The sequence below is a fragment of the Epinephelus fuscoguttatus genome, linkage group LG4, assembly GCF_011397635.1.
Source record: "Epinephelus fuscoguttatus linkage group LG4, E.fuscoguttatus.final_Chr_v1".
Taxonomy (NCBI): Eukaryota; Metazoa; Chordata; class Actinopteri; order Perciformes; family Serranidae; genus Epinephelus; species Epinephelus fuscoguttatus.
The window spans coordinates 45,600,194-45,628,112 of NC_064755.1; the positions used below are offsets into that span (position 1 = coordinate 45,600,194).

Consider the following 27,919-nt stretch of genomic DNA (forward strand, 5'->3'; position numbering starts at 1 on the left):
GAAAAAAGTGATAAAAAAGTCATAGTATAGTATGTTGAAAAAAGTCATAGTATAGCATGTCGAAAAAAGTCATAGTATAGCATGTCGAAAAAAGTCATAGTATAGCATGTCGAAAAAAGTCATAGTATAGTATGTTGAAAAAAGTGGAAAAAAAGTCATGGTATTGCATGTCGAAAAAAGTGAAAAAAGTCATAGTATAGCATGTTGAAAAAAGTGAAAAATGTCATAGTATAGCATGTTGAAAAAAGTGGAAAAAAAGTCATAGTATAGTATGTTGAAAAAAGTGGAAAAAAGTCATAGTATAGCATGTCGAAAAAAGTGAAAAAAGTCATAGTATAGCATGTCGAAAAAAGTCATAGTATAGTATATTGAAAAAAGTGATAAAAACGTCATAGTATAGCATGTTGAAAAAAGTGATAAAAATGTCAGTATAGCATGTCGAAAAAAGTGATAAAAATGTCATAGTATAGTATGTTGAAAAAAGTGGAAAAAAAGTCATAGTATAGCATGTTGAAAAAAGTGATAAAAATGTCAGTATAGCATGTCGAAAAAAGTGATAAAAATGTCATAGTATAGTATGTTGAAAAAAGTGGGAAAAAAAGTCATAGTATAGCATGTTGAAAAAAGTGATAAAAACGTCATAGTATAGCATGTCGAAAAAAGTCATAGTATAGTATGTTGAAAAAAGTGATAAAAACGTCATAGTATAGCATGTCGAAAAAAGTGATAAAAACGTCATAGTATAGCATGTCGAAAAAAGTCATAGTATAGTATGGTGAAAAAAGTCATAGTATAGCATGTCGAAAAAAGTCATAGTATAGTATGTTGAAAAAAGTGAAAAAAAGTCATAGTATAGCATGTTGAAAAAAGTGATAAAAACGTCATAGTATAGCATGTCGAAAAAAGTCATAGTATAGTATGTTGAAAAAAGTGAAAAAAAGTCATAGTATAGCATGTTGAAAAAAGTGATAAAAACGTCATAGTATAGCATGTCGAAAAAAGTGATAAAAACGTCATAGTATAGCATGTCGAAAAAAGTCATAGTATAGTATGGTGAAAAAAGTCATAGTATAGCATGTCGAAAAAAGTCATAGTATAGTATGTTGAAAAAAGTGAAAAAAAGTCATAGTATAGCATGTCGAAAAAAGTGATAAAAACGTCATAGTATAGCATGTCGAAAAAAGTCATAGTATAGTATGGTGAAAAAAGTCATAGTATAGCATGTCGAAAAAAGTCATAGTATAGTATGTTGAAAAAAGTGAAAAAAAGTCATAGTATAGCATGTCGAAAAAAGTGATAAAAACGTCATAGTATAGCATGTTGAAAAAAGTCATAGTATAGTATGGTGAAAAAAGTCATAGTATAGCATGTCGAAAAAAGTGATAAAAACGTCATAGTATAGCATGTCGAAAAAAGTGATAAAAAAGTCATAGTATAGCATGTCGAAAAAAGTGATAAAAAAGTCATAGTATAGCATGTCGAAAAAAGTCATAGTATAGCATGTCGAAAAAAGTGATAAAAACGTCATAGTATAGCATGTCGAAAAAAGTCATAGTATAGCATGTCGAAAAAAGTGAAAAAAAAAGTCATAATATAGCATGTCGAAAAAAGTCATAGTATAGTATGTTGAAAAAAGTGGAAAAAAAGTCATGGTATTGCATGTCGAAAAAAGTGGGAAAAAAAGTCATAGTATAGTATGTTGAAAAAAGTGAAAAACTCATAGTATAGCATGTTGAAAAAAGTCATAGTATAGTATGTTGAAAAAAGTCATAGTATAGTATGTCGAAAAAAGTGATAAAAATGTCATAGTATAAAAATGTCATAGTATAGCATGTCGAAAAAAGTCATAGTATAGTATGTTGAAAAAAGTGGAAAAAGTCATAGTATAGTATGTTGAAAAAAGTCATAGTATAGTATGTCGAAAAAAGTGATAAAAATGTCATAGTATAAAAATGTCATAGTATAGTATGTTGAAAAAAGTGGAAAAAAAAGTCATAGTATAGCATGTCGAAAAAAGTGGAAAAAAAAGTCATAGTATAGCATGTCGAAAAAAGTCATAGTATAGTATGTTGAAAAAAGTGGAAAAAGTCATAGTATAGCATGTCGAAAAAAGTGGAAAAAAAAGTCATAGTATAGCATGTCAAAAAAAGTCATAGTATAGTATGTCGAAAAAAGTCATAGTATAGTATGTCGAAAAAAGTGATAAAAATGCCAGTATAAAAATGTCATAGTATAGTATGTTGAAAAAAGTGATAACATTATACATCAAACATCATAGTATAGTATGGGGAAATAAATAATCTCTAAAGAGTCAAGACAGATGCAATAGTACAGTTCACAATAAATACAATGAACATGTCATTGAAATCAATGCATCATATTTTAAACATCAGCGGTCCATTTCAATAATTTCCCCTCCAATAGATACATTGATTACACTAGCTGTCTGCTGCGTCAAACTGGGCCCCCTCACAGAGATACTGGCTGCATGACAACTGGTGACACCTTGTGAGAGTTGTGGGGAATTATGTTCTGCAATCAAGTCAACAACTTGGCCGTTTGAAATGTCTTGTTTTATGTTTGAACTTTTCCTGTGCAAGACTGGGATCAGAACATTTCATGGAAGCTGCAGCTAATATTTGTTCTTATATCATGACAATGTATTACCATCACCTGTTTCCAGTGATTTTTAAAGCTGTCATAAAGTTGCACTAACCTGCGTAGCTTCCAGTACGTATTCCTGGACCACCAGCATGTCCTCGTTGGTCAGACAGATGTGATTCTCACCCCTCTGAGTGACAGTGAACGTCTCATAGCTGATTGGCTGCCCTTTACGGGGCCAGGTGACACACAGCTCCACCTCCTCCTCCTCCGTCTAATAACACAGGACATCCACAGATGGTTACATCACACTTTGCTCCAACAACAGGAGAGACTGAAATGAATCATCCTGCAACACCAGAGTGACACGAGATGACAGAGGAGCAACGACCTACACAAACAAACGTGCTTTTGTGAATGTTAGAGGAATACTTCAACATTTTGGGAAATACTCTTATTTACTTCTTTTCTGAGAGATATGAGTCGATGGATATCATTCTCATGTCTGTGTGTTAATGCTGCGTGTATGCCATGTCGGCAGAATGGGCAGAACAGGGAAAACTCCGTCTCTTGAAGATGGTCAGCCCCAGTAGTCGCCTTGTCATCACTCCATTTAAAAAGCCTAATTTAGAGCTAAATTAATTAGGTCTTTCAATAACCTCAAGGAGTCCTTTGTGCTACCTTAACATCAGTTTTGGCGTTGCTTACAAATGAGACACCTTCTTGTCCAAATATCTTGATCTGGTTTCACTCCACCCCTTACTGCAGATATTCTCACGTAGACACTTCAGATATTTGAGGCAGGACACGAAGCATCACATTAGTACTTGATGTTTCTGCACAGCTCAATAACAAAGGGGTGTGGGAGTCCGAGCTGGGCACATCATATGCAGGAGTGGACTCTGATGTTAAAAAATGCCAGAAAGATGTCCAGCGATCTTAAAACTAGACTCATACAATGTAAGGTCTAGAACAGAGTCAACTGGACACCATCAAAATTATACAAGCTCAGACTAAGGGACAGCTCTTTATGCTGGAGATGGCAGGGAGGAGAGTGCTATATCGTAGGCAACTGGACTTGCTTGAGTTCTAGATGACTGGTGCGGAGTCGCAGGCTTTGAACTCTGTGAGGGTGTGAACTTTTACAGAGTCGTTAAGGTCATATGTGAGTTGTTGACGCATCCTGCCATCATGTGTGTCGTTAGGGTTACATGGGTCCACCCTACCAACACACATGATGGCCGATTCTGCGCTCTCTTTTAGCTCTGTTTTTGGTCTCCACCAGCTCCTGAGATTAAAATCTCTTCTGTTAGCTGCTAAATGCACGACTATGTTCATCAGCTAGTATTTAATTTTGTATCTGTGCCATTTGGTGCTTGGCAGGTGTGCACAATGAGATTTTCAAAACTTTTTGGGTGAAAAACAGCCGCCTGCTGCTGCTGGAAACAAGATTGATAAGAGCACTTGCTGGTTGGAAGACCAAACTAATGAGCTGAAAGAGAATAAAAAGCTCTTAAAAGCAGTGTTGGTGATAACTGGCTGCTACTCAGCTAGCACCGGACATCAATGTGATGTCAGAAAAATGTTGGACCCTTATGTCAGATAGACATTAAATTTTGGCTGAGATGAACTTTGGGCTGAGTTATTTTATTCATCTACTGACATACTACTGTACTGTAACCCCATACATATGGGGTGCTGTTTGTAAAGTGTCTCACGCTTAAAACAACATCAACATTTTGCCACATTTAGCTTCAAACAATGTTTAAAAAAGTGTGGTGAATTTTTTAATGTCACCTTTTACCACATTTACAGCAATATTTGTTAACTTAGAAATATATTAAATAGTTAAATCTAAATATTAAATGTGGCACCTAAATGTTAAATGTTAAATCTAAATGCTAAATCTAAATGTTAAATCTAAATATTAAATATAAATCTAAATATAAATGTTAAATCTAAATGCTAAATATAAATATAAATCTAAATGTTAAATGTTAAATCTAAATGTTCTGGGTGAAACTAAATATTTAGCTAATATGCAAATTCACACTGCCGGTCACCGGAAGTACCAAAATAAAAGCTCGAGATGCTCAGACTGTGTTTATAGAATCAAATAATGAATTAAAACCAACTTATCGGGGAAATGGACACTTGAACATACATTAGCGTGATAATAACTACCTAAAATAACAAGAAACGTGTTTGGAGAAATTTTATTTGATGTGTACTTTGAGTTGTTAGTGTCCCTTCAGAGGGAATCACCTTGTTGTTTACAAATACTTCCAGGTAGAAAACCAGCGGAGTTTAGCTACATATATATATATATATATATATATATATATATATATGTGCATATCTCACATTTTTCACATCACTATATTGCCGTTTAGACTAATCTGGTGTTTGTAAAGCCTATAAACACTATGATTGAACAAACATTACAAACACATTCTGAAATTAATAACATGGTTATTGTAGATTAGCGGGGCTAACTGTTAGCTGTTACCCCCGTTAGCGGTGTCTGTAGTGACTCATTAACTCTAAACGGTCCGTGAAAAAAAATATTTTTTCCAGCGGATGTCTTAGTTACAACATAATTGAGCTAACTGGAGTAGTTTAATGTCGTATCCGACAACGGGAGGCTTTTAAGAGATGACGTCCTGATGTTAGCTTTGCTGCTGCTGCAGCCACTGATGCTTTCTAGACATCGTGATTTCCCAAAACTGAATAAATACCACACATCGCAACACAAAACTGCTTTGCTAGCTCAATCATGTTGTAACTAAGACATCCGCTGGAAAAAAATATTTTTTTCACGGACTGTTTAAGAGTTAATGAGTCATTACAGACACTGCTAACAGGGTTAAGCGCTAACGGTTGTTAGCTTAGCTTAGGTTAATAGTCCCTCCGAAGGGACACTAACAACTCAAAGTACACGTCAAATAAAATTTCTCCAAACATGTTTCTTGTTATTTTAGGTAGTTATTATCGAGCTAATGTGTGTTCAAGTGTTCATTTCCCCCGATAAGTTGGTTTTAATTCATTATTTGATTCTATAAACACAGTCTGACCATCTTGAGCTTTTATTTTGGTACTTCCGGTGACCGGCAGTGTGAATTTGTATATTAGCTAAATATTTAGTTTCACCCAGAACATTTAGATTTAACATTTAACATTTAGATTTATATTTAGCATTTAGATTTAACATTTATATTTATATTTAATATTTAGATTTAACATTTAGATTTAGATTTAGCATTTAGATTTAACATTTAGATTTAGATTTAGATTTAACATTTAACATTTAGGTGCGACATTTAATATTTAGATTTAACTATTTAATATATTTCTAAGTTAACAAATATTGCTGTAAATGTGGTAAAAGGTGACGTTAAAAAAATCACAATACTTTTTTAAACATTGTTTGAAGCTAAATGTGGCAAAATGTTGATGTTATTTTCAGCGTGAGACACTTTACAAACGGCACCCCATACATACAACACTTTGTATAGTATCCTACGAAAATGCACACACAATGGTTTGTATGATATTCTACGAATTTGCGCCCCACTAATGACCTTATGTATTTAACGTAAAATTACTTCTTAGCATAAAGTTGTGGAGGTTAAGTTTAGACATGTAAAGTTGCTGTGCTTAGGTTGGGGACATACCTTTAAATGACCCAAATTTCAGCTTACATGTTCCAAACACCTCAGGACCTCCTGGGAAACGTTCCAGAGGAAAGGCTGGTGTTTTGTGACCTATCAACCAACACAACCCCCCACCACAGCACCAGACCATTAAAACTGAAGAGGCCTCTTGGATGAGACGTGAAATGTCTTCAAGAAACTCAAGCAAGTCCAGTTGCCTATGATATAGTACTGGCAGGATGACCAGGATCTGGATTACTGAGAATCTTAACCAACATGACTCACAATGAAGTCAAGGCTTTACTGAGCAGCGGTGCAAATACAAAGCAATTCTGGCTCGCCAAAGTGCAATGCAATGTCTTCAATAGGTGGTTTACGTCACTTCAGCGTTCCTGTTGGAGGTGTGAATGCATCACAGAAAAAGCCTTTGAAGGTATTTCGTTTTTGGGGAGCTCCCCCGGACTCTTTGGTCTGACAAGGTGCGTTTCCCAAAATGTTTAACTAATTCTTTTCAATTAAAGTGTACAGACTCCGCACAAACACACATAACACATAACGATGATTTCCTCACCTCGCCTGATGGCGTCCCAGGCAGTGACACAATGACCTGGGCGTTGTGGTCCCATATCATCCTCCAGAAGTCCTTTATGGTGCCAGATAAAGGATTCTGGGTGATGATGAACTCATTGCTCTGCCTGTAACCCTGCAGGAACAGAACCACAACTCAGGATCAAAGATGTTCATGTTTTATTGTTTTTTACTTTCACATAGTGACTGGGCTGATTTATTTATTCATTTAGTTGGTCGTCTCACTCAGAGTCAGATGAGAAAACCGTTTCTCTGTGATTAAACTGAAACTGATCTCCTCACCTGACTCTGGAAAAGATTTAAAGTTTGCTCTTACTGCGATGTACGACGCATTAATGTAGTCTGACGTTTCCCCCGCCGTCGTAGACAGGCGTACTCGTGACCTCTCAACTGCAAAGACAGATAGAAAATAAGAGTTAACTCTTGATAAACATTTCAGAGTCATGCAGCAGTGTCCTTTCTTAGCCTGTCCTATACATCAGGCTAACTGATGTCTCCTTTTTCTTTAGGCGCTACAGCTCCTTAACTGTCAAACACTTGGGACTCACCAGGTACCAGAGAGCAGTTTCTGTTCTTGGTGCGGTTGCAGTCCTGCAGCGCTGCAGAGGAGTCGCACTCCTTTGCTCCAGAGTGACAAACCAGCTGTGGAAAACATCTGTTAGTGACAGTATAAACCAACACAGACAAGACACATATTTGAGATTCTGTTTTAGTGACTCATGAAGCTTCAGCAGTCGTCCAGTGAGCACAGAGAACAGTTCACCGAGCTGCTCACCTTGAACTGTTTGTCCAGGTGCGTCCTCCCAGCAGGCCCCGGGATCAGCAGCTCATCCACGTACCTGTGCAGGTGAGCTGCCGCCACCTCCGTCTCTCCGGATAAGATGGCTTCTACCAAGGCATCGTGGATAAAAACATACTGTTCCTGCAGGAGGAGACAGATACACTGAAGAAGTCTAATCACCCTTTTTGTATAGTAAATGAGTATTTATGTCGTTCATTGTGAGTCATACAGGCACCGTCTGTTCAGAAATCAGAATGATAATCCTTCGTCATTATTCTACATGCACTGACTGAGAGGTTACATGTCAGATAAAGACTGAATTTGAAATTATTTGTGGGCAAAGGGCTACTCCAAGAAGAAATCTATATTTTAAGTATCAAACATTCAAATTAATTCCCTGAAGTCTTTATAAGGGACGCTTTGCTTATCTATTTGCAGCCCAAAAGACTTCCATACATCCATATTTAAACTGGACTAACATTTTAATAATTAGATTTTGTGTATACTGCCGCTTCCCTGCACTTTTACTGTTGAATGTTGCAACAACATCCTCATGATGACAATGTTAACGTGATAATATTTACTATGCTCACAAATTTTGTTTAGCTTGTTAGCATGCAAACATTTGTTTAACAGAATTAAACACAAAGCACTGCTGGGGCCAATGAGAACATCCATAGTATTTTCATAAACTTAATTACTGGACAAAATTAAATATGGTGCTTGATGACAATTCAGGAAATCACCAATGCTATTGGCATTTATCTTGAAGGGAAAATGAATGTCAGTACCAACTTTCCTGGCAATCCATTAAATAGCTGATTTTACAAAAAACCCCAAATGTAAATCTCATGGCAGCGCTACAGGAAACGTTAGAGGTTCACCAAAGTGAGCAGGGTTCATCCTCTGGTAACCATGAATGTCTGAATAAAATGTCCTGGCTATCCATTGTACAGTTGTTGAGATTTTTCAGCCTTCTTAAAACCACGCTGCTAACGTTAAAAATTATTATATTTCAACATGTTAATTAACTTTTACTTTTCAACTGTAATGATCCCAGTTTTGATGCAGCTGTGTTTTGCGTGAAGATGCTGACTGGGTTAAAACTACAGACTGAATACGAGTGGACGTAGCCTCCAGGTCTGACAAGCGAGGCCAACAGGGAAGTGCCTTAAACCTGCATCCTGGGGCGTCGGTGGCTTAGTGGTAGAGCAGGCGCCCCATGTACAAGGCTGTTGCCGCAGCGGCCCGGGTTGGACTCCAGCCTGTGGCCCTTTGCTGCATGTCACTCCCTCTCTCTCTCCCCCCCTTTCATGCTTGTCTGTCCTATCAATTAAAGGCTTAAAAATGCCCCCAAAAAATATCTTTAAAAAAAAAAAAAAATCTGCATCCTTTCTAATGGCCAGCAGGGGGCGACTCCATTAGTTGCAAAAAAAAAAAAAGGTCAAATTGTATACAAGTTGCTAACGCGGCATCAAAATGTGTCAGATCCACCCTAACGTCCAAATATACTTCTCACTCCAAAAATCCAAGATGGCGACAGACAACAACAACTCGAGGCTTCTTTATGTTAGTCCACAAACCAATGGGTGAAGTCACGGTGGCTACATCCAGTTCTACACTCTATGGTTCAAACTCCAGCCTGTTGTAACACTGGCGACCGAACAACTGTGTGGATGTGTGTGGACAGACAGACAAGTTGACCTCTGACCTCTGTCTGAACCAGATAGTTCCTCTGTTTGCGGATGTGTTTGAGGAATCCTGTGATGTTGACGGTGCTTTCGTCTCTCATCTGCTTCAGCATGCTGTCCAGGACCACGTATGTGCCCGTCCGCCCCACGCCGGCGCTGCACAGCAACGAGAAAAAAAAAAAACGAGGTGAATCCAGGATTTACCGATGTGAGGCTAAAAGTGAAACCAAAGCGTGATCAGATCTTACCTGCAGTGCACCACCATCGGCCCCATGTCATCTGTCATGGCTTTGGACGACTTGCGGACGAAGCTGAGAAGTGGTAGCGCAAACTCTGGGACGCCCATGTCCGGCCACTGGGTGTAATGGTACTGAGTCACCGTCCGCTCATTGCTTCGCCCCTTCTGAGAGCCCTAAAGGTGCAACCAAAAAGGAATAATTAAAATCAAGGTCTGTATAAGATTAGAAACGTTAAAGAAGAGAGTTCAGAAAATTCCTTGACATTTATCACAACTCAGAAGATGTGGATGAAACAAAGCTGGAGAGCACAGCTGAGTTTTGGTGAAACATATTGAACTAATCTGTATCAGTGATTATGATCTCCTGTGTGGGAAAACAACAACAACAACAACAACAACAACATATGAGGGGACGGAAGTGCTCTATGTTACTTTTAATGTTAACATGTCCAGAGAACTTTTAGTGTCCCTGATCTGCTAATAAACAGTAAGATTTTAACACACCTTCTTGGCGTGTGTGTTCCTGACAGTGAAGGTCCTGTGGGTGTAGTAGGCGAGCACTCTGCTGCTCTTCATCGTCACCAGGAAGCTGCCGAACTCCTCCTGCACCTCCACCGGCCAGTACTGATCACACTTCCTCTGAGGAGACGTGAACACATCAAATATTAGGAATTATGATGAAAATGCAAATGAGATTTTGTCTTTATTTTATGTGAATAAAAATGAGTATATACTTGAATGTTAAACCAGTCTCTACTTTTATTTTCAGGTTTAGGAAAGCAAACTGTCGGCCAACATTAAAATGAAAAACTAAAATTTATATTAAATTGTTCTCACTCAGTTTAATCTCATTTAATATTCTCTATGATGTTTACATATAATAAAACTATTTATTTTATTTATCTATTTTTTGACCATAAACAAATAAAATTAAAAAGTGTCAGCTTTTCACTCTGGAATATTTCATGTTTGTAATTTTTTAAAAAGGGACTAAAAGATAATTAAAGCTGGATTTTAAAAAATATTATAGTAAAGACCTGGTTGGAAGTATTAGAATATATATGTGAACAATAACCACCATGACTCCAGACTGTCAGTATCAGATGCAGCCTCGGATTATCTATGAAGGATCAATAAATGTCCAGGAATGTTTCACATCACAAACATGAATGTAAGTTAAGTGTGTGTAATTGAGATCTGGTCACTCACTCTTCCTTTCTCCACCAGGTTGGTGATCATGACGATGACGCAGACGTTTTGCTCCCAGATCATCCTCCAGAAGTCCTCAGTGCTCGACCTCAGAGGACCCTGAGCTGCGATGTACGCCCGCGGCTTCTTGAAACCCTGAGGAAACACACGGCGGCTTTTATAAACTTCTGTGTAAATGTTATCAGTTACATATAACAAAGTGTTTGACAAATTTACAATTTGACCTGATGATTCTTTCATTCAAGCAATTCAACACAATATCCAAAAACTAAGAGGACATACACTGATCAGCCAAAACATTCAAACCACTGACAGGTGAAGTGAACAACATTGATCATCTTGTTACAGTGCAATGTTCTGCGGGGAAACCTTGGGCTCTGACATTCTCCACCCACTTAAACACCAGTGCAGACCACGTACCCCCCCTCATGGTAATTCCATTCCCCAGAAGCTGTGGCCCCCCAGCAGGACAATACACCACACCACACCACAGAAACTGCTCAGGAATGACCCAATCAACATGACAAAGAGCTCAAGCATTAACCTGGCCTCCAAATTTCCTGAACCCCAATTTGATCAAACATCTGCCAGACGTGCCGGCACCCCACCTCACATCCCACAGGACTCAAAAGATCTGAAGCTAAAGCCCTGGTGCTAGACACTAAGGGACACTTCCAGAGGTCCTGTGTCCATGCCTTAACAGGTCAGAGCCAGGTACCTCTGGGGTACCAGCACATTCATCAAATGTTCAATCAGATTGGGATCTGGGGTATTTGGAGGCAAAGTCGACACCTTGAGCACTTTGTCCCATCCCTGGGGTCATTCCTGAGCAGCTTCATGGTGTGTCATGGTGCACTGTCCTGCTGGGGGGCCACTGACAAAGACCAGTGCTGTTGCCGTGAGGGGGTTTATGTTGTCTGCAGTGGTGATCAAGTGGGTGAAGCACATTAAGTAGCATCCACATGAATGCCAGGACCCAAGGTTTTCCAGCAGAACATTGCACAGTAACAGGATGATCAGTGTTATTCACTTCACCCGCCAGTGGCTTCAATATTTTGGCTGTGCAGTCTCATATCATAATATAGATGTTATATGTCAGAGAAGAAGAAGAATGCTTTCTAACAAACACGGACGTCAGCAATGCTGGGTTTATAATACTTACATTTTTTGACTTTGCTAATGTTTCATGAGGGGGGGCAATGCATTCAACAAATCGTTAGAGCTCAAGGATTCACACAGTGCATTTTGGTGATTAACACTGAACATAAATATGACTTTTGTCTGTTTGAAAGAAAACTCCACAAGGTCCCTTTAAGGCCAGCACTCGAGAGAAAGTGTCCCTTGTTTTCAGCAGAGGGCAGCATTCAATCACCCGCTTTAATAGTCAAATAACCTTCACATGACTGACAGCGTCATGCTGCCTTCGCACTGTGGCGCAGACAAAAGTGTGAGCTGGAGAGATCCTCGACATGCTTTTACCAACTTTGTAACCTGTACGTCGGCTCTCCAAAGAGGCCGTGACAGTCAGGGTTTTTGTTTTGTGTGTCGCCTCTGCCTTTCACAAAACGCCGAACGCTGAAATTTTATGGTGCTGTGAAAAGTATAATGGAGAGCCTCGCGAGTCCCCACTGACAACAGAAAAGGTATGTCATGAATAGGTTTGGATTTTGCAGGGGGCGTACTGACTTTAGGAAGACAGAGGGAAAAGTGGAGTGGATCTGTGAATGAAGATAAAATAATAAATCTGACTGTGTGATTGACAGGAGCGAAGCTCAGGGTGAAGAGGAAGGCCTCGGTTTGTATGAAGCTCAGATTGAAACTGAAAAAACAGGCTGGAAACAGAGAGTGCCTTACATCCACGTAGTTTGCGTTGATGTAATCCCTCGTCTTCCCGTCTTTGTCAGTTTGCGGCGAGAGTCGCACTCGGCTGTGGTCATCTGAGACACAAAAAGAAGAATGTGTGATCAGATTAAATCGTTAAACACTTTATGTTCTTTTCAAATAAAGTCTAGGTCTGGGGCACAGTTGGGCTCACTAATTTCTCATTACTGTTTTCAAAAGCAAAAATACTACGTTACTTATTACTCCCTGCAGATAGTAATTCACTACACCACTTATTATATTACTTTTCAGTTACACACCATAAAACTGGTTATTGTGTATCACCCCAAAATTCAGATGTGTGCCTGTGTGTGAATGTTGGGTAATCGCTGGTGAGTGTACCCAAGGATAGATATCATGCAAATGATTTATTTTTATTTTACCCAGGGGTCTTCAGTTGCCTGTGACCAGTATATGTCCAAAGCTACACCTGACAGATGGAGAGTCACTTGTGGAGCAACATTTCATCCACCGCAAACTTCATTACTTCTCTGTAGCTGCAGCTGTCCACGAGTAAAATCCAGGTTTGGTTGTTTAGCCAGTGTAGAGCTACAGCCGACCTCTGCGGCCGAGGAGGGCTCACTTTTGGCGGGGTGTTATCCTGTGGCTTCACATTATTGTGCTGTCTATCACAGTAGCCGAGGTGTTTCACAACGCAGGTTTGAGGACGTGTTTTTCGCAGTGTCAAGAGTTTCAGTTCTATCTGCAGCAACAGTGTTCTTGTCATCTTTCCTCCTGACAGAGTCAAAGTAATGGGAATATTTCCAGCTGCTAAGGTAAATGTTGCCATCTTCCAAACTAGCTTGCTGCTTCATGACGAGCCTGCACAGTATGACGATTAGTAGAATGAGTCCGCTGATGTGTGAGGTTGTGTTTCAAGTCAGTAGTAATGTGATTACAAAAGTAACGTTGTAACTAGTTGTTCAGTTTTGGGGTAACTGTACTGTTATTGCTGAAATCTTATTAGTAATTAGTTACACTACTCCTACTACAGGAAAAAGTAGTAATATTACTGTAACGCGTTACTGACCAACACTGGCCTAGGGTTAATTTGAGACTCTTATTATCAGTTAGTTAGTTCTTCTCTTAACACTTTCTGACTTCCTGTCTGTGGCTCTAAGCTCCAAGCCCATTGTTTCCTACTGAAGACATGAGTCTTTAACTTGAATTACTGCCTGGTGGTTGTAGACAAGTTGCAGTTATAGTTTACATCCATGTGTGTTCAGACTCATATGTAGCCATGACAGCTGACAATACTTCAAATATGGATGCTGATGCAAAGAAGCTACAAATGTTAAAACATGGATGCTTCACACACGTCTTCAACCCAGCAGCTCAGAAGATCTGCAGCCTACAATCAGCACAGTTTCAAGGTGGAGACCCAAGATTAGAGTCACCAATTCAGTATCTGACCAAATGTCTCCCCTTCTGTTCCTGAGATACTCTTCTGAGGCCAGAAAAGTGATTTTGCAGAACATTATGATGTCACAGTGAAGTCAACCTTTTGGACATAAAATGGTGTCCCACCATCATTTTATCCTGTTCGACATCTGTGTGAAATTTTGTGTGAAATCATTGGTGTGTCAAAGCTGAAGCGTACTCACAGGCGAGGATGTTACTATATCTGTTTTTAGTCTTGTTGTCAGGATGGTTGGAGCTGTCAGTCGTCATCCCCATGTCCACCGCGCACGACTGAACCTCCTGAACACACACACACACACACACACACACACACACACACACACACACACACACACACACACACACACACACACAGACAAAGTTTCAAGGTTTTGCTCCTATAGATCCATTTGTTTGACAGGTCTGTTGCTGGTCAGAGTTGACATTTTACACAAGAAGAAATATTAACTGTTAAATATCATTAACATTTTCCAGTACTTGACTTTGAGACTAAAAGACAAGTTTTTCTACAAAATCCTTTAAAAAAAAACCCAACAGCAGTAGTGTTAAATGTTGTCTGACCACAAGCAGCTGCACATGAACTCTGAATAAAACACAGTCTAAAAAGTTCTGATTTAACTCAGGAACTATCTGATCAAAGAACGAGTCAACATGATTATCGCAATAATGTTCAGCACCCGACAGTTTTTGATACTCGGTGCCAAGGACACATTTTTGTGGGAACCTCAAAAGTCAAAAAAGTATTCAGGTTTAACCTCAGTCAGGTACAAAACATCTACTGTGCTCAGATCACAATAACTTTGAAAGATTATCTAAGTTTTTTATATGAAAACTCTTCTACTTTTTTATAGCACAACAACAAAATTCACCTTGATGGAGGTACAAATCTAAATGCAGAGAGTTTTAAAACTTTTAAAAAAAGTTGGACTTAAACTGTCTGTGTGGATATTTTAATTGTCATATTTCAACCTAAAACGGAGGTAGGTGGCTCATGTTAGTGTCAATCCCATAATAACCTTTAAACATTTGTAATTCAAGTGGTCTGAGAGAAAACCAAACTTCTGCACCTCCTCTTGGCTCTGTTTTCAGGCTTTAGAAAATCGAGCCTGACAGGAGACTTTGACGATTCACAGGACATTTCAGAGAGAGGGTGCTCCTATTGGCTGCTCTACAAATGCAGATGTGTGTGCAAGACCCTGCAGTGAAAGCCTGATTCAATGCTATTGCAGCATTGAACAACAACTGTAACAACTGTTGACACTTCAAATCAATCCAAAAAAGAAAGACGGACTTATCAAAAATAGAGTCTGACAATAAATGAAATGAAATAGTGTCAATATTGGCTAAGAGTTTAGCCTTCTGCTAACTAGAGCCACAGCTGCGGCTTCAAGTTCACGTTTATGTCGCTAACGTTGGCTGGAATCACAATGTGTCCTCCGCCTCACTTCTCGCTGATACAGACCCCCCCTCCAGGAAGAGAGCAGGTAGCAGCTCTGGAGACGGTCAGTGGCCACAGCAACCTGAATCCAGCCAGCACAATCCCCAGACCAGACTCCCTGCCAGATCAGCAAACTTTCTGTTGCTGCGGTTACACAGGTTAGACCCAACACTGCAGCTGGCCACGAGCCCCACTGTGACGCCTGGCACTAGGGAGTTTCCACCGGCTAAATTTGAGTTGCCACAGCTGCTAACCAATGGTCCGTCTCAGAGCTGCTGTCCGCTCCGCTCCTGGGGAAACAGTCCACAGCAGCGGGGAGTGAGGCAGAGTGACCGTGGTGTTGCTAGCTAGCTAGTTCTTGTCACATTTGTGGCTGCGATCTACAAGGAAATAGGAATAAATAAATCAAAGTATGGGAAACACTGGATGACTGTATGAAGTGTGTACATATGGGGGGGGGGGGGCACCTGCTAATGTGTCTCTTAAGACTTAAGACTTAACATAAGATCAGGAGGTTTTTACTGGGAGCCAAATTACCTGCATAGGTCTCTTCCTTGATTATGAGTTACAAGAAAAAGAAGTGAGGCGAGAAAACTTTTTTGGCTCATGTTTGTAGAGAATAGGTGCCACTGGTGTCAGTATCAGTTTCTTAAAAATACATCAGTGACTTCCTCCACTGGTGTCAAACAGAAATCATGCTTTTGTACATCCACAGTCCCACATTAACAGAAACACTCTGCACTACAAGACAAGACAGAGACACAGCTACGAGTGGAGCAGCGTCCGTCAGTGAACGCAGACGTCAGGAGGAGAGCGTCTTACCTCGTAACTCTCCTTCAGTATCTAATGATGAGGGTGAGGAGGAGGCAGCAGGCAGCCAGGACGTTTCCGTGACAACACAGTCAACCCGAGAGGTGCAAAAACACAGATTACAAGACGACACAGAAAACAACTAATTCATCTCACAGTACAGGTCATGCTGCTGCCGACACAGAGAGACAAATCAACCCAAAGAACAACAAGGTCCACTTCAACAGGTCCAACTAAAAATAAAAGGAGTCTGTTGGTAAAGTGCTGGACATGCCACAGTGCTTCAGTTCCACATCGGAAAGAGCTGACAGCAAGGTAAGACACTGATTTTATGTACGTGACTTGGAAGTATGCTAGCAGGAATTTAAAACAAACCTGATTCGGTCTATAAGGCCTAATTTGGAATATCCAAATGGTGTGTACATGATCTACATCAAATTTGGAATATTGTCATTTTTGGAATAAAAGTGTGCATGTAAGTCAGTCGTTCAGTTTGCTCTCCGCCGACACACAATGTACTCATTAAAAACTGGGGTTATGCAAGTTTCTATCCTCCATGTTATCTTTTTTTTTTAAAATCTCCTTTTACTTTTGTTTTTTGAACACCGCTCTCCCGGGTGAAAGTCGGTGTTTGTTGGACCCATCCAGCATCCTACCAACTGCCCCCTTCGGACTTTTGTCGCCGTAACTTTCGCGCCATTAAACTAGAACAGCAACAGGCCACGTATAATGGCGACGTTACAGGACGACATTTTCATCAGTGTCTGACACCGTTAGTCACGGCCCAAGCACTGGATTTCGAGGACTTTGGAGTGAGACGGGGTTGACAGAAAACAAAAATGTAAAATATTCTCCGGGATCAAGTTGTGAAGCTCTTTGGCTTTTCTTTGGTTTATATTATTTGGGCTGCTTTTCAGACAAAAAAAGACATTTAAATAAACTGGGCGCTGAGAAACTACAATGGACATTTGTCAGTGTTTTATAAACTAAACTAGAAAATTATAAAAAAGAAAAGAAAAACTCTAATTTTAAACTTTAATCTAATGCTTTGGTTTGTAAATAACGTAATATTATTTCAGTTTCTAGTTCTCTAAATTCAGATTGTTTTCTAATTAAGTTGGAACATTTTTTTTGACTGTGTTTTCTTTCCTTTCTTTATAACCATCATCATCATTGTCATCAATATCAGGAAGATGTTTTTTTTTTTTTTTTAAAACAGATTTATTTATTCATCTTATAAGTACAGTACACTGAAATTTAGTGAACATAGATAACACTTTTTTCCCCCCTTTTTCTTTTACACAACTCCCCCACCCCACCCCACCGGGCCTACAAAAAAATAAAATAAATATATACATAATTAAATAAATAAAGATAAGGAAAATAAGTAAATATATAAATTACATTTAAAGAAAAATAAAAAATAATTTTAAAAATATATTTAAAAAATACAATAAAATGAAATAAAAATAAATAAATAAATAAAATTAAGTTAAGGAAGTACTTTTTGTGATCAACAGAAAACCCTTTCCTCTGTGTCCTCCTTGTCTTTGGGTTGATTTATCCTTTAGTAGCAGCTTCAGAAAAAAACAGATTCGATTCACGACGTGACTGATGACAAGTTGCTCTGCCGACAGTCGACAGGTGCGAGACAACAGACACGCTGCTCACATGAATGAATGAAAGCTCCTCACAAAGAGATGAACCAGGACTGCAACATTCACCCTCCAAATGATTATTAAATCATGATGTCACAACTGTGAACACACTGAAAATGAATGAATTACTGATAAGCTCTGATCATAGAATCTAAAATAGTGACATAATGTTGCAGCCCTTCGTCAGTAACTGTGTCACATCATCACAGCTCATCATGCACCGTGCAGACAACATGATGACAGTCAACCACACAAACACACACGCACACACACACACACACACACACACACACACCACAGTCATATTCAAGAGTAACATTCATGTGTTTTAGTTTCAGATGGAAAATAGAAAAACAATCCTGTGTTTGTACCTCAAATTCTCGCTGGAAGCCGTGTGTGTCGTGAAGCTCGGCCACGTGTTTCACAAACTCCTTCACTGGAAAAGCTGTTTTTTCATCTGGAAGACAAACAGGAAACAATAACTGATCGACTCGCAGGTGAGCACAAACAAGTGGACCTCCAAATATCTATAACTGTCTCACACTGTGTGAATCTGTATTACTGAAATAAAAATGTGTCTGTGATTGAGTTGTAGTAAATTTTAAGGGGTCTGAATGTTGATGAACAGGAATAATAAACCTGTGTTTGTGTGTGTGCTCTGGTAAAAGAAGACTTTTTGGTAAGGTGAGGACATTTTGGAAAAATAAAGACATATTTATGCAGAAGGTGAGGACGTATTTAGAAATGGAGGCTATTTTAAAGTGATGACACTTATTTGAAAAGTGAGAATCTTTTAGCAAAGTAAGAATATTTCTAAGAGTAAAGACGTTGGAAATCACTTCAGAAAACTGAGGACAGTTATGACTGAGAAATTTTGTTAAAGTGGGAACATTTTCTAGAAAGTGAGGATAATTTTGTCAAGGAAAAGTTTTTAAAATGGCAAATTTGAGAGTGGGGACGTTTCAGGCGTATCCAGGACATCAAGGACATTTTTAAAAAGTGAACATTTTGAAAAGTGCAGACTTTTTACCTGCTCCTTATTTCATCAAAGAGCTGTTTGAGGGTTCAGGCCTGGTTTAAAGTTAAACTCCCACTGACTGTCACACACCTGAGTGTGTGTGAAATTTGTTCTCCACATTTGACCCATGCCCTGAAGGAGCGGTGAGCAACAGCAGTGCAGCGCTCAGGAATCATGAGGTGATCTAACCCCAATTCCAACCCCTGATGCTGAGTGCCACGCAGGGAGGCAATGGATCCCTTTTTTTTTTACAGTTTTACGGTTAAGGCCACAACTTAAGGGATAAGGTTAAGAGTTTTGTGTAGTATTTCTTTGCCTGAATCTAGTTTAAGGACAGAGAGAGCTATGTTGTGCAGATTTTAGAGCCCTTTTAAGATCCAGTGTCCAGATCCAGTCAGCACCTCCAAGCCTGAGGCCATGTTTTTCTGCTGGAAAACGGTTGCCCTCTCCGGGCTGGGGGAGAGTTACTGCCTCTAGCTGACGAGTTCAAGTATCTCAGAGTCTTGTTGATGAGTGAGTGATTCTTATTTCCAGCTGATTATACACGAAAGAAAACACACTTATTGTATTTCTGCCCCCTAAATCCAACACACTGGACCTTTAAGTAAAATTTGTGACTTTGGTCTGTAAAAATGAAACTTACTTGACTCAGTTATTATGTCTGTGAGAGTCCTCACATGTAAATATGTTATTTTGTTTGTTTGTTCATGTGTGTGTGTGTGTGTGTGTGTGTGTGTGTGTGTGTGTTACCAGATGTTAACGCAGCAGTGGATGGTGGAATGACTCTGGGTGATGAGTTGTCATCGATGTAGAAGTGAGCCGTCTGAAAACAGGTCCTGCAGACAAAACACACACACACACACACACACACACACACACACACACACACACACAAACAAACACCAGGGTGACATCAGAATTTTTTTTTTTTCATTTTAAGGTTTTGCAACTCATTTTTACATCAATGCAAACATTTTAAGTTCTATCAGCACATACTGAAAACCAACAGTAATGTTAGAATTTATAAATTAGAATAAAGACACATATACTGTGTGTAAAACGCCTGTTTATTTGTTTATTTAAAAGGATCCCCATTGGCTGACGCCAAGACGGCAGCTAGTCTTCCTGGCGTCCAGACAATAAAATATCAAAGACAAGCATTACAGTCTCAAGCAAAAAAATAAACAAATACATAGAAAATAAACTATAGCATGGCCTGTAAATCTGTTCTGATGTGGTGCTGCAGTCTGCAGCTGAAAGGCAGAAGATGCTTTTGTTTGCATGTGACTCTGCGTTAGCCCAGATTTTGGAGAATACACGTAATCTTCCCAAAAACACAGGAAAAAAGATGTCCTGTTAATCCTTGACAAGTTTTTAAACGGATGAGATTGCCTCTGATGAACCTGCGTTGTCTCGGCCAGAAATGGGCATCAGGGATTATCAGCGCCAAAAAAAAAAAAAAACAGTAGAAGGGTTGAGCTCTGAGATTACAGACGTGTTTTGGGAGGAAACACAAACAGTTACTCTCTTAGCAAGTCTGATGGTGTTCATTCATCCACTAAAAGATGGAGTTTGATTTGTGTCGCTCAGACATAATAATAAAAACCTTTATTTAACGCACCTTTAATACAAGACATGCAGCACAAAGTGCTTTACAATGAGGGCGGTATAAGCCCTGTGTGCTTCATGTGGAAACAGACATAATGGACATAAAACAGACAAACAAGGTATTTCCATATAAAATGACATTTAAAACAGTTTAAAACACGGATTAACTCATTCATAAAATCATAGAGTTGTAAAACTATAAGTCATAAAATCAAGTAAGTATTTTAAAAGAGTTGCAGCAGCGTGAAGCGTAAAAACAAAGACTTTCAGACCTGTATGAGGAAAGTCAGAGCGAGTTAAAGGCTAAAGTGAAGAGAAACATTTTTAGCTTTCTGTTAAAAATATTTAGCGAGCTAGCTTCCCTGATATCTACAGGCAGTGTGTTCCACAGCTGACAAAGGCTGCTTCCCCGATCTTCTTCCAATAAACCAGCAGCAGATGATCGCAGGGCTCAACTTTAAGCTTTAATAAAATGATTAAAAATCACTCTCTGTACAGGTGTCCTGAACGGGAAATTAGCAACAGAGACCAAAACAGTTTTTTTTGTACCAGGCTGTAAGCATGTTGATTTCTACTGTAAACACATTTTAACATGGAGGTCTGTGGGGAGTGACTCTCCTCTGGAGCCAGCCTCAAGTGGTCATTAGAGGAACTGCAGTTTTTGGCACTTTGATGTTGACGTCATTTTTCAGCCCCGCAGGTTGCTGCTCAGTCTGAACCCTACTGGGAGGAAACATATGGAGCAGAAGATGATGTGAATTTGTGTAAATTTAGGGATGCACTGACTGAAACACTCGGCCAGTACTGGTGTTTAAACTAACAATTTGGCCGACAGCTGATACTGATGTACGGATAAGACACAATAACCTTCGGACGATATTTTTCTGGTGGCGTAATGGCAGAAGTGGCACGATGCGGATTGGTGTGGATAAATGAACAATAAAGACAATATACAGTTTATTTCAGGTGGTGCCACATTACGTAACATTGTAAATGTAATAATATTACCCGAAACCTTGTGGTTAACATTTTATATTCAATGTTACTGCTGTAATGTAATATATTACTGTAACGTGTTATCTCCAGCACTGGCAGCCAATAAATCAGTGTGTCCCTTGTAAAGCCGTGTCTTTATAAATCAAATCTATACACAGCTCTAGTCTCACAGTTCAAACAGTGCTTTATGTAACACAGTGCAATAAATCAATTTACACAATCACCTGGTAAAACATGGAAATGTGGTTTTATTGATGTGTCCAGTGTGTTATAAACCCATAGACCTAATCAGCCCCTGCACACAGACAGGTCTGTGTTTCGCGCTGTTAGCAATAGCCACAAGCTAACACTACTATATCAGCTGTAATGTCACATACGCTGCCATTTGGTGACTTAATGTTTGATTTTACCGCCACATGTCTTTCATGGCATCACAGAGCTCGTCTCCTGACAGATGGTATCTGACGCTGTGAGACAGGTTAGCTTTTTGCTCCAGAGACGTAAATCTGATGTTCATTGGCCAACTTAGTGAATTTTACTTGTTTATCTACTGAGACTGAAACTACTTAATCTGGTTACTCTGATGTAAGAAGCTCAGCGACAACTTCAACTTAAAAAAAAAAAAGAAAAACAGCTGCTGCTCATTAAGAAAACACTCACACACAATCTAATGTTGGCGCCGGACACATTCACTGTCTGCGTCCTCAGGGTGGAGTTCGTCTGCAGCAGTATTGTTGTTTGAATGACAGTTGTAGATGGACATTTGTTTTGCCTGTTGCGACAACAGCAGGTGTTTTCTCACAGTTGTTTGGGACATATCCAGCTGTGTTTGCAGTGATAACAGTAGTAAAGTATATCTGAATGAGAGTTCGAGACATTTCCAACCTTGTTTGTAGCAACAAAAGCAGGTATATTTTAACAAGAGTTCAGAACCTGTCCGTGTGTTCCTGTAGCGAGAAAAAGTGGAGGTTTTTTAATGAGAATTTAGGAAATGTTGACGGTTCAGAACATGTCCATCTGTTTTTGTAGTGACAAAAGCAGATGTCTTTTAAAAAAGAGTTTGGGACATGTCAAACCGTGTCTGTAGAGATGGAAGCGGGTATTTTTCGATGGAACTTATTAGTACGTCCAGCCATTTTTTTGCCGCCAAAATTGGATGAGATCAGTGTCTGGAGCAGGAAAGCAGCATTTTTTTTCTTTCGAGTTTGGGACATGTCCAGCTGTGTTTGTTACAACTATCAGAACATGTCCATCCCTTTTTGTAGTGAGAAAAAGTGGATATTTTTTAATGGGAGTTAGGAACATTTCCAGCCATTTTTGTAGCATGAAAAGCAGCTTTTTTTAAATGAGAGATTAGGACATGTCCAGGTTTGTTTGTAGCAACAAAAGTAGGTATTTTCAACAAGAGCTCAAGGCAGGTCCAGCTGTATATGTAGTGAGAAAAAGTGGATATTTTTTAACGAGAGTTTGGGACGTGTTTGAAGAGACGGAAGCTGTGTTTTTTTTTAAATGCAAATTAGAAACATATCCAAATGTTTCTTTTTTAGTGAGAAAAGCAGCAATTTCTTAACCTCTCTAACTTCACCAGGATGCCAACATCCTCACTGCCCCCCTCCTCTGTTAAATGGTATCTCCCAGGCACGCTACGTCATCAAACCATGTGATGTTTGGTATTGCCGGATTCAGGAAGCTCTCGACTTTACAAAAATAACATCGTTTTTCTTTTATTTATTATGTATTTGGCACCAGAGCAGCCTAAACACACAAAGTCCAAAATCATGATGAGCGGTGACAAGTCATGTCATGCCGTTTTTCGACGGCAAAAGATCTTATGTGGAGCCAATAGCAGGCACGTAGCTGTTTTATAGAAGGTAAGAGTCTCACTCCTACCACTGTTTTTGGCTGAGATATACTGTCTAGAAAGTGGGATCATAACTTTCACATTTCATATGGCTTTATTTGGTGATATTTTATGGTGTTTCTGTCACAAACAGCATCAGCAGTGTTGTTTGATCACTGATAGTACTGTTTTGAAGCAGAGTGACCCACTTGTCATTTGGAGCTCCGCCTGGATCTTTTCATGGTAAAAACACTGTAGAATGGTCATACTTTGAGCAGTCTTCTTCAAATTTGAAACAAGTGTTCATTGATAGTGTGCCTACAGCCCCACAGTGTCATTTACCTGCTCAGATGAAGCCACAGACAGTTATTCATCCTGAAACACATTTTTTATTTTATTTTACACAAAATCTTCCATTTTTTACTGACTTCAGAGGCCCATTACTCTGTCTCTGTATCACCTAGAGTGTTTCTGACACTTTCACAAGAAACTTCAGGGAGTTTTCTTTCTGGCAAGACCTCATGCATACATGTAGTCAGAGCGCTTCAGAAGCTACAGTCATTTTAATTTGGGTATGTCATTTTAGGCGTTGCTACAAAACGGGGGTGGAGTACAAGAGGTTTTAATGAGAGGTCAAGGCATGTCCACGCCTTTTTGTAGTGAGAAAAGCAATATTTTTTTTTATGAGAGCTGAGGACATGTCCAGCTGTGTTTGTAGCGACAAAAGCAGGTGTTTTTTTTAAACCATTCATTTTAAGGTATTTTAAGCTAAAACATGATGTTTTCCTGACCTGAAGCAAGTGTTTTTGTGCCAGAAACTAACCACTTATTAACCATAGCGTTGTCACAACATAAAATTAACAACTGAAACAGAAAGACACATAAAGTTTCAACATTTCAACTAGATATGAAACATTCAGTACAAACGTAACACTGCAGAAACGTACAATGCCAACATTTATTCTGATGACTGGGTTGTCTTTTTCCTAATGTCTCTGACAAACATTTGGTCCTGGACTCCAAAAGAAAAGCTGTGACATGAATAAAGTTGGAATGGATCAGATGCTAATTTGCTTTGCATCTCTCAGCTGGTTGTAAACTTGTAAAGTCGACTAAAATCCCCTTTAACTGCTTGACCTCAAATGCACAGCAGCAGTGTCCAAATGAGCACCGTGCTGTCAGGAGGGAGTGAAAAAGGACACAACAGCAGCAGGATTAGCGCAGTTTGGCCTCCTGCCGCTCGCCCTACAAGACGCTGACACATTTCCTTCTGTCTGACATAATCAGACGGATGTCCTTTTCTATCCCCCGACCCTCTCTGCTGAGTGGACGCTCGCAGAGCTGCAGCCAAGGTACATCCTTCAGCGAGGATTAATCCCCCTGCTCCCCAGATTATTACCAGCTTAGCACTGCTCAATCTTGGAGATACAACAACAAGCAGGGCGCAAAACAAGAACAATATGTTGAGTCTCCAGCACGCCAGATGAGAAATGTACAAAATATTACTAAAAGTGTTTACACTGCGTTTGACAGCGTGTCCTTGATCGGATTTCTGAAGTTGGTTATTTCACGGTCTGAGTGGGCTGCAGGCTTTTTTCCTTCTGAACAGCCAAAGATGTTTTCAGCACATGAAGAAAAGAGATTTTAGGTTTTTATCCTGAATAGACATACCAGAAAACAAACAAACAAACAAACTTTTATGTTACTGAAGAAACTTTTGTTTGCTCAAAATCCACGTCTTTTTCACACATCTCAATAAAAATTTTTAAAAAACAGCATCTCTCAAGGTCAGCCGACAGGAATCCAAAACACTCTGCTGTCAAAAGAGAGCGGCGGCTGAAAGGCTTCATTCAGTCCGCCAGCAGCCGCATCAACAGCACAACACAGGAGGTATTGTTTGTGAAGGGGCTGCTGGTGAACAAACACACACACACACACACACACACACACACACACACACACACAGAGGCTGAGCTCGTGTTTGAGGAGATGCAGCTTCCCAGACAAATATGAGAGTCTTCTGGCTAAAGTCCCCACTTCACTCCCCCTCCCCCATATTACATGAGATATGATGGGGTTGAAGGGCAGGGGGAGCTGAAGAGGCCGTGTGCGAGAGTGTCTTAAAAATACTGGATGGATTAATCACACCTACACAGATGGAAATCACTGATAAAACTTAATTGTTGTTAATCGTTAATTATTTTTATTGTGTGAAGCACTTCTTGTTGCATTCTGGTTGTAAGAAAAGTGCTGTATAAATAAAGTTTGACTGACTGATTCCACCACATATCCTCGTCTTTTCTTCAACAAACTGTCTGTTTACCTTTCCAGGTGCATTCATTTAAACATAAGTACAGTTTTAAAAGAACAAATATATGTTTTCAGGCATTTTTAAGCCTGTATTTGAAAACGAACAGTAAAGAGATGACAGAAAATAAGGGTAAAAAGATGGGACGTTCTCCATCTCCACATTCAACATCGTCTCCAACCGGAGTCGAACAGTGATGTTGCTGTTCACAGTTGGCACCTTAACCCCAAGGTCACGAGGAACCCGCAATCATGTGCACATTTAAATAAAAACAAAGAAGACAAGTTCAACCGTAACAGTTTTATAAGATGATAATATGTCAGGGTGTGTTTCTGTCAGCCTGCTGTGGACGATTTCTGCCCTCTAGTGGCCAAAACAATAAAAAAAAAACACACATCTTTAAATACAGCAGCAGCAGTACTGACCTCCAGTAGACGAGGATACCGATGAGGACGATCAGACCGAGGACGGTGAGGGTGGAGATGACAGCCAGAGGAACCACAGCCTTCCTCTCTCTGTCCCGGATCGAACCGACTCTGGACTCATGGCTGCTGTTACTGGCCTCTGGAGGGGAAGAACAGAAGCGGACAGACGTTAAAGCTTGTGCGGGGTGAGAGAAGAAGTCAGAGCCATTTCCTGTTGCCTTCACTATCAGTGTTTCTCAGAGAATCAGATGCTCTGGTTGTAGAACTATAACTCATCAAACCTTGGTCAGCCAAAGTCATATAGTAAAACTACTGTCCCCTTTTTTCTCTGATGAACTCCTCCGGCCCTGCAGATGAACTAAAGTACCACTAAATTTACACCATGTTTTTCAGATGTGTCCATCTTTTAAGCGGATGCTATTCAAAGCACTAAGTAGTTTTAAAAACAACACTTTTTTTCAAACTACTGAACTGAATTTTTAAGTCAGTTTAATTAATTTAGTACTCGCAGTTGAAGTGGCAAAAGTTTGACATTTAAAACATTTCTACATTAATTTTGGCATTTTCACCATTTTTAGACATTTATATATTACTTAGAGCTTTTGCCATTTACACTAACTATTCATTCGTTTTTCCTTTTTGCACTATTTTGAGCCATTTCTCCATTTCTTGATTTCTTTTAGCCGTGTCACAATTTTCAGCCAATAATGAATTACTTCCAGCTTTTCACTATTTTAAGCCACTTACCCATTACTTATCAATTTGTTGTTGTTGTTTTACCATTTTCAATCATTTATCATTTACTTTTTGATTTTTTTTTACACTTTAGCCAATTATTCATTACTTTTTTCTTTTTTTACCATTTTCTGCCATTTATCCATTACTCTTCAAATTTTCACTATTTTCAACTAGTTATCATTACTATTAGCTTTTTCATAATTTTCAGTCATTTTTCTACTACTTTCATATTTTCCAACATTTTCAGTTATTATTCCAATGCTTTTTTTTTTTTAGCAATTTTCAACCAATTATCCATTACTTTTATTTTTGCAATTTTCAGCCATTTATTTATTACTTTTAGCTTTTGTGCTATTTTCAACCATATATTGATTTTATCTAGCCTTGCCATAGCTGTCAGTCATGAAGAACTTTCAGCTGTTTCACAATTTATTAAGTATTTAGAGCTGTTTTACCATTAACAACCATTTATCCATTACTTTTTTTAGTTTTTTATCATTTTTAAGCCAACATCTTAGATTGCTTGCTAACTTTTTTTCATGCAATCTCAACATGTAGTGTTCAAGTGTTACAGCTGACTCAATATGTGGATATATATATATAATTATATGTATATAATTTAATTAAATCTAGTTTGTTTTCTGTGAAATTAATTTAGTTACTCCAAAATCTCCACATGTACCCCCTGGCAAATGCATGACTACCTCATGGTTGGGAAACACTTAAGTATTCTTCTACAAGTGACACCTTAAAGGGAAGAACCCAATATGAAAATATGAATATCAGTGACTTCTGTTTCTGTCTATTACCGACCTTGGCATTAATGATGTTTGCAGCATCTCAGTAGCAGAGTGCTCGGTGTCATTATACCAGTTTCCTTCTTTCTCGCTTATGACCTTTTCAATAGACTTCATAATTAGAGTGTTTTCAAAAATCCTTATGGTCTCTGAGTGTCTTATCTCGTGTGACTTTAACACATTTAATCTTATGGATTACATGTGCAAATTTCTTGGCTG

General features: G+C 39.1%; 1 protein-coding gene across 4 annotated transcripts in view; it reads right to left on the reverse strand.

Moving 5' to 3' along the window:
* ptprz1a (protein tyrosine phosphatase receptor type Z1a) overlaps positions 1 to 27,919 on the reverse strand; it is a 132,551-nt gene that overhangs the window by 7,402 nt on the left and 97,230 nt on the right. For 3 of the 4 annotated variants that reach the window (XM_049574192.1, XM_049574194.1, XM_049574195.1), the window contains 15 exons: positions 26,166 to 26,304; positions 19,739 to 19,824; positions 18,342 to 18,427; positions 16,325 to 16,345; positions 14,247 to 14,343; positions 12,616 to 12,698; positions 10,762 to 10,896; positions 10,057 to 10,191; positions 9,563 to 9,726; positions 9,335 to 9,470; positions 7,618 to 7,764; positions 7,391 to 7,484; positions 7,159 to 7,232; positions 6,826 to 6,957; positions 2,717 to 2,875 (listed from right to left, as the gene is read on the reverse strand). In XM_049574192.1, the coding sequence (XP_049430149.1) occupies positions 2,717 to 2,875; positions 6,826 to 6,957; positions 7,159 to 7,232; positions 7,391 to 7,484; positions 7,618 to 7,764; positions 9,335 to 9,470; positions 9,563 to 9,726; positions 10,057 to 10,191; positions 10,762 to 10,896; positions 12,616 to 12,698; positions 14,247 to 14,343; positions 16,325 to 16,345; positions 18,342 to 18,427; positions 19,739 to 19,824; positions 26,166 to 26,304 (1,688 nt within the window). The remainder of the gene's footprint in view (positions 1 to 2,716; positions 2,876 to 6,825; positions 6,958 to 7,158; positions 7,233 to 7,390; positions 7,485 to 7,617; positions 7,765 to 9,334; positions 9,471 to 9,562; positions 9,727 to 10,056; positions 10,192 to 10,761; positions 10,897 to 12,615; positions 12,699 to 14,246; positions 14,344 to 16,324; positions 16,346 to 18,341; positions 18,428 to 19,738; positions 19,825 to 26,165; positions 26,305 to 27,919) is intronic. The other variant, XM_049574193.1, reaches the window with a different exon arrangement.